Genomic DNA, 10,357 nt, shown 5'->3' with positions numbered 1-10,357 from the left:
AGAAAAGTCCCTTGCCGGTTCCTCCGTGTTGAACCAACTACACTGTGAATAAGAGAGTTTATCAGTTCCAAACACGAGGCAACACAAAGCACTCTTCAACTCAAAAAATTAAGCATAGATAAAGATCTCACCTCCGAGTTAAGCACGCTTCGAAAGCACCCCGGGTTCGATTTGATTAGGACATTTCATTTACATAAAAGACAGTAGAAAACATCACTAATGGCAGAATAACTTTGCAAGAGGAATAATAGATGTCAATCAACATATCATATGTTGTATCAATATGCGTACATCTATAATGACCCAAAATGCCAAAACCAATTGATTATCTACTACTGCCACCGGTAAAGTGAAGCAGAAAGCTTGAGGTACAAGGAACTCTCGTTTACCTATATTTAAAAGTGGGAAATATGTAAAAAATCGAGATTTTAAAATAAAAACCTAGTAACTCAGCTATCCACTAAACTGGTTAGACGGCTAAATTGGCAGCAGACTATTAAAAAAATCACAGAATTATATGAGCAATCTAAGGCCCGCAACTTTACAATTGACTTATTGCAATGGTTTCTCTAATCCAGCTTCTGATAATCCAACGGTCAATTTCAGCACATTGAATGGAACTCAACAAGCAAACTGTTGGCAGAAATGTAGACTGGAGGAATAACCACATAGATCATTCTTCTACCACTCATCGAGCCACTCCGGAACATTGAGCTCTGCTATATCTTGAGGCGGGGAAGTAACAGAAACAGGGCACTCCTCATTACGAGTTTCTAAATGTTGAGCTATACGAGAAGTTAACTCATGAGGAACGGGAAAGCTTTGGTCTCTGATTCCTTCCCAGTCAACACCATTAAACCACGGATGATTTTTAACGTTAATGGAACCATGGCTTCCCAGTCTTTCTTTTTCATCAACTTCAAGCAACTGAAAAATCATTTTGACACAAACATGTGAGGAGTTCCATGATTGCTATGAGGAATTCAAGAAATAGCAATAAAAATACCTTGGTGATTAGATCAACAGCTTCAGGGCTTAAATTCTGTGACAGAGTAAACTGTCCTTTTGCAATCTTTGCAAATGTATCAAGCTCGTTTTCTCTCCACGATCCAAATGGCATTTCACCTTGAAGCAAGAAATAGATTAGGACTCCCAGGGCCCACCTGCATATTTCAAAAGATTTGTGTCAGAAAGGAAAAATAGATCATCAAATTGCACACCATTTCAAACTCATTCGTAAGAAATAGTAGATTAGGCGTCCTACCCAAAGGTCTTCATCTTTGATGTTCTTTAAAATCCACATGAAAGTTTTCAAGAACTAAAATATGTAAAACTACGGTAGGCACATAAAAGAACAACTAAAGAAGAATTCCATCTGTTCCTTTCAGTAATACCAGAAACATCCCCCCACCACCCCGGCATTAAGACATTACTAATGCAAACCAAACATTCATCCAATCTCTCCATTATAAACCCAAATCGTATTTCTTCAACGATCTAGCAGTGTAGTTATTTTGAGTTATTCAATTCTGTTCTTTTCATGATAAATAAAACATGAAGATGTTTATGACAAATCAGATAAATGAAGAATGGGATGTATGTTTACCAGTCAGCAGGAAGACCATGGCCCTTTCCCTGAACTACCTCTGGTGCTAAAGAGTCTACCATCCCGCAAATTGTAAATGTTCGCTCGCTAGATAACTTCTTCCCAAATCTGAAATCAACTAGCTACAACATAACACAACAAAATAAAGCAATTAAACTCAGCTCTTTCTGACTTGCCACCATACATATAAAAGAGAGGGTTACCTTCCCTTATGTGTAAACAAAAACTATAACACAAGCATACACTAATACCAACCTGTAAATGGCCAGTTTTGTCCAACATCAAAACATCTGGAGACACTCCTCTGTAAAGGACACCATTCTGAAATTCATATGAAAAATGGATGTTGAAAGATAAATTGAAATAAATAACATATACACAAGGAATTGAGGAAATGAAGTGGAAGAAAACTACTGCTTCTAAAAACTGACCTGGTGTAGATCTTCTAAAGAGGTAACAACAGATGCAGCACAGAACCGTGCTGATTGTTCATCTAGAGGGGTGCGAAGTATAGAAGACAACGGGCAGACAAGGTAGGTATTTAACAGCATTCCAGCATGCATTTGGTCAGCACAAGTGCACAAGACCTGAGGTATGCAAGCTGCAGAGCTCATGCTCTTCATCAGATCCTTCTCCTTTAAAACTTGGGCTTCTTTTCCTAGTTTTTTTACCTTCTGCTTTGAAAACCTCTTCAAACTAAGGATTTTTTCTGGTAACGAATCCATTTCACACAAAGAAATATTTTAAAAGTTGTTCCATAACAAGTTCCTCAAAAGCACAACATAGGAAAATAAGCATGTTAGATGCTATAAATTACTATGTGAAAAAGAACAGAAACTCAATTGTTTCTTAAATAACATTACAAAGTGAAAAAGAATATGAAAAATATTATAATTACAATTAAATTTGAACAGAAACTCGGAACTAGATTCGACTGGTGTGAACTCGAACTTCATAAACTGGACTCGACTAATAAAGCTTGAATGATGAAATAGGACTTGTCAACTCGACTAACTCAAAAAAAAAATTACTCGACTCAATCGAATACTCACCTCTAGTTACAAAAAAAAAAGGAGTCTTCTTAAATGTAAAATGCTGGGTAAAAGTAAATACACAGATAACCAACCTGAGTCTCTTACAAGTACAAGCCCAATCTCACTACAGTCGGTGGAATATAAAGATGTTCTCCACTCCTGCATATGACATTAGCTGTGTTTAGGAGATTGTTCTCGTGATGACATCATTTTGCTACATTAACCACAAGGCAGAGGTGGAACTAAGCACTTCTTACCAATTGAGAGAGGTCAACTTTTGCAAGATTTGAAATATCAATTTCTTTGGAAGAATCCTTTGGCGCATCTAAAGAATAGTCTCTAGGCCTAAATGGCAACAGAGACAACAACATCATTCTCAAAGAAAGTATTAAACATTCAAATGAGATGAGAAGAAACTAAAAGTTCATTGTTTTCAGTTATGGAGTTCTAAAAGCTTACAGATTCCAATATGGACGGTTGATTGAAATATAAAAAGAAACACATTCTAACAGGAAAAAGGAGCAAATCAAGGATGCAATATTCAATGTATTAGACAAGAACATACTTCTGATCGTCTGGTGAAAGCTTCGTTAAAGGTCCCACGACTGAATCAAACTTCTCCTTCGTCAAAACAGCACATGAAACATCACCCACTGCAACCGCATTTAAAGAACCCATCCGCTCGCCAAGAAGTGTCCATTCCCCAAAATAGCTTCCTTCTGTCTTTTCAACAGACAGTTCTTTACCAGTCTGCTGATCATCATCCTCTTTGGGGTTATCAGACTTGAGACTAAAGACATTTGGGCTTCTTAACAAATCCCCGTCAAAAGTAATCCTCACGTGACCCTTCTGGATAATGTGCAATGCTGAAAGGCCCTCATTCTGCAGAATCATGGCAAATATACGACAAAAGACTGAACCAAAAATAATATAGTAAAAAAATATACCCGGGAAAAAACATAATATTGGAAGGAAAAAAATATCTACCCTATTAAATATGGTCTGCCCATTAGAGAAGGAAAGTTCAGAAAGAGAATCTGCAACATGACTCAGCTGTAAAATTGTCAACCTCGATAGAAGATCAACAGAGCGAAGCAACTTCAAGGATGACAAATTAGAAAACTCGGACATCAAAATTCCACGAAAATCTTCTCGTTTTAGGGTCCAAAGAGTTCCACTTGTTACGGCAAGCACAGAGGCTTGGAGAGGCTTATTGTACCTGTATATCAATGAAACACAATTATCATGGAAAGATGTACCATATATTTAGCCAGAAAGAGCGGCTAATCCCAACTCAAGACACCAGCAGGTTTGACATATGCATACATACATATACATGGAAATCTCAAGATGAGCCAAATATAGTGAATGCTAGGTATTAAGAAAAATCAGCGAAATATTGCTTTATTGCTACTTCACAGAAATGATGGTCACATAATATTCTAATTTTGGTTTGCAACTCGGTATGAATTATCTTCAAGCTTTCCAAATGTGCATTCCAACATTTACTAAGCAAAATCAAAAAATAGAATTAAAGACTTCTTTATTTACAATGAGGTGAGAAAGGAAAAAGGAAGAGAACATACATCAGTGCCAGCTCACCGAACGATGATAACTTCTCAGCTGTATACCGCTGCAAAACCCTTGGCAACTCTCCATTTTTATCTTCCTGCCAGAATAGTTTCTAGTGAAAAAACTTAAATCTCACTGAAAATAAACAAATACCAATGGCCTATGAACTCGACAACTCGTTAATAAGAAAACGGAAAAAAAGTGATAACAGAGAATTAGAGCATGACTATATTGAGCATTGGACCACAATAAGTACTGCAAACATTTGAACTGAAGAGTTAGTTCAAATTTAATAAAACAAGCTCGGGTCTCAGGACCTTTTCTAGGTTTAAACATAGACAACAAGTAAATCTAATCAATATGTGCCTCTGTGAGAATCAAAACGAACAAACCTGGGTTGCCAAGACCTCAAATTCTCCACTTCCCACAACATAAAAGCAGTCACCTTCACCACCCTACAAAATATAACAATTAGGGTTTTAACTTCTATTGTAACGATGTAAAACTCCATCTAGAACTGTATTTAAGATATAAGCTCCTCTAATCCTAGCATTTGAAATCAAGGAAGTTGAACCAGGGTTCAGCTTTGTGAAAAAGAACCTCAATTTCAAACCAAAATAGACACCAGAGGCAGAAAGCATGCTTATATGCTGGAGAAATTTGGATCTCTGACACTTAATGGTTTCATATCAGCAGCTTATTCATCAGTTTGCTGCTGCCAATTGCTTCAAAATTAAAGCATAAATTATCCTACTGATCACTAATAAAGTAGCATCTTTGTTTGGGTAATTCATAACTTACATGATAGCAATGAAGCAGTAAAGTGATTTCAGGACATTTTGCTCATACAGTTAGGGAGCAACATCATAACTGCATGAAATAGCAGCAAAAATTGAAGCTAATACCAAATTCACTAACTAACCTGTTTAACCACAATATCCCCTGGTTGGACCTCAACTCTTTGCATGCAATCCAATAAAACATGACGCTGCGAATCAGTTAGTTTTCTGAAGAGGAAATGGTCATTCAATGCCCGCTCTATATGTGACTGCAACACATAATATAAATATTAAATAACAATAATAAAAAGAACAACAGCATTGTTTTGTGAGGGAACACCATAATGCATCCAAAACTAATAGAATACGGTAGAAGTCTTACTTCTTCTTCCCAAGTTTTTCTGAAAGCAGGGGGTGGTGGAACCCAGACTTGCCCATTCTCCAATGAACTCTCAATAGCACGAACACGAGCCCGTGATAAGTCATGCCTTGCTTGTTGGTTCCTAGAGCTCAAGCTAATGGTTGAAGGAGATTCTGATCCGTTTGTCTCAGACACTTGAGGAACAGGAGGCCGTAAAATAGAAGCAGGAGCAGATTCACCACCAACCTGGTAGGAAAAACGAATGAGATACAAATAGCAATGCAGACAAGAAATACATCTCGTGCAAAAAGCTTGCTCACTTACTCCAACTAGTCCATTAACATGCACAACTATCACAGTAATATCATCAGTTCGAGTTTCATACTGAAGCCAAAGTCGATAAGATTCAGCAACAATTGCAGCACAAGCATCACGAGGATCATTGTGTTTTGCGACCTGAAATATTAAGGACAACTACTGATAAAGAAAGATAGAAATTCAGAATCAAATTGACCATCTAAGGATAAGAAGAAATATCATCCTATATAAAAAAAATGATGAGAAGAATTACGAAACACCGGTATCATAGACATCTAGACTTACATAAGTGACAGGCAATTCTTGATAAACATAAAACCTTCTACAACCAGAAATTCATGGAATGTGCTTCAAAAAACCATTTTCCTAATTAGAATAATAAAAGAATACCAGTCCCTCAAATCCGAGGTCCAACGTTAACAACAGAAGGTTAACTCCTAAAATAGTTATCCCAGCCAAATACTAAGTAATTTAACCAACAATATAACTAGAACTAATCATGAATCACAGCACAGCAGCAGCAACTAAGTTTCACTTTATTCCCTTATGATCACCATTTCATACATTGAAATAATTCCCTTACCATATCAACCACAGTTTGGCTAGAAAGGAACTCGAAAACCCCGTCACTAGCAAGCACAAAGAAAGGATTATTTTCAGTAAGCTCCAACACAACAATCTCCGGATTTGCCACAACGCCAATAGTCTCAGCAATGGAGTCCCCAATACTCCTCGTAAAAGCAGTTCCAGGATACATCCCATTCGGCACCCACAGCCTGGGAGGATCACCATCGTCGCCTTCCTCTGTTCCCCAACACTGCACATCCGGATTCTTCAACCCTTCAATTTGATCCAATGTAAGCACTCTCGCTCCACATAGCGTCACTCTCTCCAGCTCATCAACACGAAAAGGCGTCTGATCAATCGACAAATCAACAGCCACGATTTCTTTCCCCCTTTTCTCCGCTATAACTGCTCTCGAATCACCACAATTCGCCACGTATATCGTTCGACCACGAACTAAAACTGTTATAGACGTCGTTCCGCTCATGCCATCATCCAAATTATCGGCGTGCAGTTGTGTGTTCGTAGTCAAATACGCGGCCTGGCAAGCTTCGACGCCATCGACTTGGAATTTACTATTTCTTAACAAATTTTCGCATAGTTTCCTTTTGACGAACTGCGAACATTCAGCTCCGAACTCACCGTGACCGTCGAAAACGCCGAAGAAATGATCGTCAGGATTTGTTCCAAACGGAGTGTGGATACAGAAACTGTCTTGATTAGCTTTATCCAAAGCATCTGGATAGTAACCTCTTTGAGACAAGTAAGAATACTTAAGCTCGTAATTGCCCGACGGAACTTTAACCGTTCGAGAACCGTCCGCCGGGAGGAACTGGGCTGAGACCCTAGAGAGGCGTCTGATGCCAAGCTCCGGGTCACCATCTAGGTTCAAGCTTAACTGAGAATGGATTTGGTCTCTGGTTTCGTCACCGTCGTTCGAAGATGCGGGTGAGAAAACGGCAATCTCTGCCGCGTTTGGCCTCGCGCTTTGCGGCTCTTTGATTCTTGCATCCCTCGGCACGCAAATCCCGCCGATGCAAGCTCTCGAGTACACGCAGCCCATCACTCCAACAAATAAACTGTCCTCAAAAACAAAGGCTGGAGAAGAGAATAGCTCTGGAAATCGCAAAATGCTTCATTTCATCGCCGATTTGGATAACTGAAACTAATTTTTCCTTCCAAATTCCGACAGATGAACCAATGAATCCAAAAGTTTACTGAAATATTAAAAATAATAAATTTAAAATAATTACTAAAATGAATCACTGCTTATATTTCAGTGGAATACTTTCGGATGAGGGAGCGTATATTAGCATAGCCGGCGTAAAGGTGCATGATAAGGAGTGGATCTCCATGCGGTTCGAGTTTAGGTGGGTCCGGTCAGTTTTTCGATTATTGATTTAATTAATAATCAATTCAATCTTTTTAACATACTTATCGAGTTTACTCGAATGAAATTATTTATTTATGATTGGATGAGTTTAAAATTTTTAAATATTTTCTCTATTATAAATTTAAATCATTTTTATTATGGTTTGGGTCATCGAGCTTACCGGTCGAATAATTTTTTAAATTGAATTAAAATAAATTAATTTTTGAGTTTAAACGGAAAAAGATATATAAATATAAACCATGAATGGATGGTGGGCAAAAGGGATTGAGACAGCCATCCCTTACGTTCGGATAATTACAATTTACAGCCACAATTCCAATTTTATTTCCGGAGTGGTCCCTCATTATCTCAAATGAGTTTGCGCCTCTGACTTTATCTCCTTGCATTATTTCTTTGTTCAAATCAATTGGGTTCCTTACGTGGTCCATTTTCTTACATTCAAATCTCAAAATTAAAATACTATTAAATGAAAAAGAATAAAATTAATTAATTAATTAAATTTGTGACTTTTCAAAAAGCTAGCTTAATAGAAAGGAGCTGTGATGAATAAGCTACGACTTTAGGCATGTTAACGAACCGAACGCACACGAACGGAGGTATGTTCATGTTCGCTCATTTAATAAATAAACAAACATAAACGAACACGAACATAAATGAAAAAAAAAATTTGTTCATGTTCGTTTATTAAGGAATATAACTTGTTTATGTTCGTTCATTTAATAAATAAACGAATATAAACGAACACAAACATAAACGTTGGATACCCTACCTTCCATTGTTCTTTCATGAAAAATAGTCGACAATGCAAATCAACCAAATCTACAGTGATAAATAGTGTAAGAGCTGATTAGCAGTGATGAAATGTTTGAAGATATCAAATATTTCGATCGATCTTTTATAGATATTAAATGATTCACACGACTTTAATTTAACGCTATAACATTTCTCTTAGTGGTCTATGATTACATATGAACAATCATTTTTTACAATGTTATTCTAATAAATTCGCCGGTTAAAAGTTTTGTGAAATCAATGTCAGACTTTAGTGAGGTTTGTTAATAATGGTCATTTCCGTTGGCATAGTAGAAAATTTAATAGCATGAAGATTTCGAACGGTACAAATTGGACTACAAGGCAATAACATAGATCCGAAATTCTTTCGATACTACATACGATACTACATATCATAACTGATATTATTGCTAAACTACCATTCAAAATTTTAGCGTACCTAAAGTCTACTCCACAACTAAATGTCACACAAGAACTATGAAAACAAAAGTTCATTGTCAAAGTGTATTTTCTACTTATTAATGGGTTCTTCCTGGAAAACCCATTACTTCCGCTATTACACTATTTTCCAAAAATTGCATAGAAACATTTGTTTTATTTTCTGACAAATTCTATATATTTTTCTCTTTACTGATGCTCATATACTTCCGATTGTTACCTTTATATTCCCATCTATTTCTAGAAAGAAGTATGATGTTTTATTGAGTTTTAGATGTGAAGATACCCGCAATAACTTTACATATCAACTATTAAGTCAAATAAAACAGAGAAAGAGATTAAAACAGATCTGTAAAACTTCATATTGCACTATAATATAACTTGTTTTGAAGCTTTCAGCGATCGTCTCTACTCTCCAGTGAATACTAGGGTTTGGGAAAAAAATGGGGGAAATGAATATAGGTGCGAGGTGCCTCACGGGTTAACATATTGGATTTAATCTCCAAATAAAATTGGGTTAATTATGGCGTTGGTCATCAGAATATCATATTAACTAATATTTTTAAGATACTTACAAATTGGTCACCAAAATTGATTTAAGAAGATTGGGTTAAACATAAATGAATGAACATAAATGAACATAAACGAACATAACCGAACGAACATAACTGAACGTTCACGAACGTAAATGAACGAACGAGACCTATGTTCATGTTCGTTCATTTAATTAAACGAACACAAAATCTTGTTCATGTTTGTTCATTTAATAAATAAACGCACATAAACAAACTTCCCGCCACATGGTTCATGAACGGTTCGCTGAACGTTCAGTTCATTTACAGGCCTATACGAGTCAAAGAAGCAGATCCCTGGTCTAGTGCCACGTTTAAAATTTTTCCCATTAAATCATTAATGAATTATTAAAATAGTTTATGATAGTATAGAAGAAATTCGAATAAATTTAAACTTCAAATTATAAAGATATGCAAAAATCAAGTAAAAGTACTCCACCAAAATTAATTGCAATGTTTTAAAATTCGGTGACTAAGTTGTAACTTACCAGTACTAGAGTGATTGGAGTCGTAATTTATCCATAAAATTTGAGCATAATGTGAGTTTTATATGAATAAAATATTACAAGTTAAGGATTCGATTGTTATATTTAATTAATTAAATGACTTGATTGTGATTTTTAAATATAATTTTCTCATTGTAAACTTATTATATATGATGTAATTTACCCAAAGAAAACAAATAAAGTCATGCTTTTCCATTTCCTCCTTTATTTTAAGATCAATATTAAAAGGATAGAAAAAGGTATTTGAACTTTTGTAAATTTATTTAATGTAATTAATTGACCAACAAAGAAAGTAACACAACAAATGCAGGTGGTGGAAACTAATTATCGATAAATGTTTAAATTATAATCTTCTTTCATTTTTTTATTAAAATAGATGTTTAATGTTTTGTTTTATTATTATTTTATATTTTAACTATCAA

At 35.9% G+C, this 10,357-nt stretch overlaps 1 protein-coding gene across 3 annotated transcripts; it reads right to left on the bottom strand.

The window, feature by feature from the left end:
- Positions 1-225: 225 nt before the first annotated feature.
- Positions 226-7,441, bottom strand: LOC120211835 (protein phosphatase 2C and cyclic nucleotide-binding/kinase domain-containing protein-like). Of its 3 annotated transcripts, XM_039210296.1 has the most exons (15): positions 6,254-7,440; positions 5,677-5,808; positions 5,374-5,598; positions 5,135-5,260; positions 4,605-4,667; positions 4,227-4,309; positions 3,628-3,859; positions 3,206-3,522; positions 2,898-2,985; positions 2,733-2,799; positions 2,038-2,315; positions 1,862-1,927; positions 1,607-1,728; positions 1,007-1,163; positions 226-927 (listed from the first exon to the last, which is right to left on the bottom strand). In XM_039210296.1, the coding sequence occupies exons 1-15, from the start codon at positions 7,295-7,297 to the stop codon at positions 682-684; spliced, it is 3,246 nt and encodes a 1,081-aa protein (XP_039066227.1). In that variant the 5' UTR covers positions 7,298-7,440; the 3' UTR covers positions 226-681. The 3 variants fall into 3 exon arrangements, 2 of the variants coding, with proteins under 2 accessions (XP_039066227.1, XP_039066228.1); XM_039210297.1 differs by lacking the exons at positions 226-927; positions 1,007-1,163; positions 1,607-1,728; positions 1,862-1,927; positions 2,898-2,985 and having other exon boundaries at positions 2,179-2,315; positions 6,254-7,441; XR_005524641.1 differs by lacking the exons at positions 226-927; positions 1,007-1,163; positions 1,607-1,728; positions 1,862-1,927; positions 2,038-2,315 and having other exon boundaries at positions 2,731-2,799; positions 2,898-3,005; positions 6,254-7,441.
- Between the last annotated feature and the right edge of the window lie 2,916 nt (positions 7,442-10,357).

Source organism: Hibiscus syriacus, unplaced genomic scaffold (genome assembly GCF_006381635.1).
Source record: "Hibiscus syriacus cultivar Baekdansim isolate YM2019G1 unplaced genomic scaffold, ASM638163v2 tig00109987_pilon, whole genome shotgun sequence".
NCBI lineage: Eukaryota > Viridiplantae > Streptophyta > Magnoliopsida > Malvales > Malvaceae > Hibiscus > Hibiscus syriacus.
The sequence above is the reverse complement of the archived record's forward strand: the minus strand, read 5'-3'. Positions and strand labels throughout refer to the sequence as shown.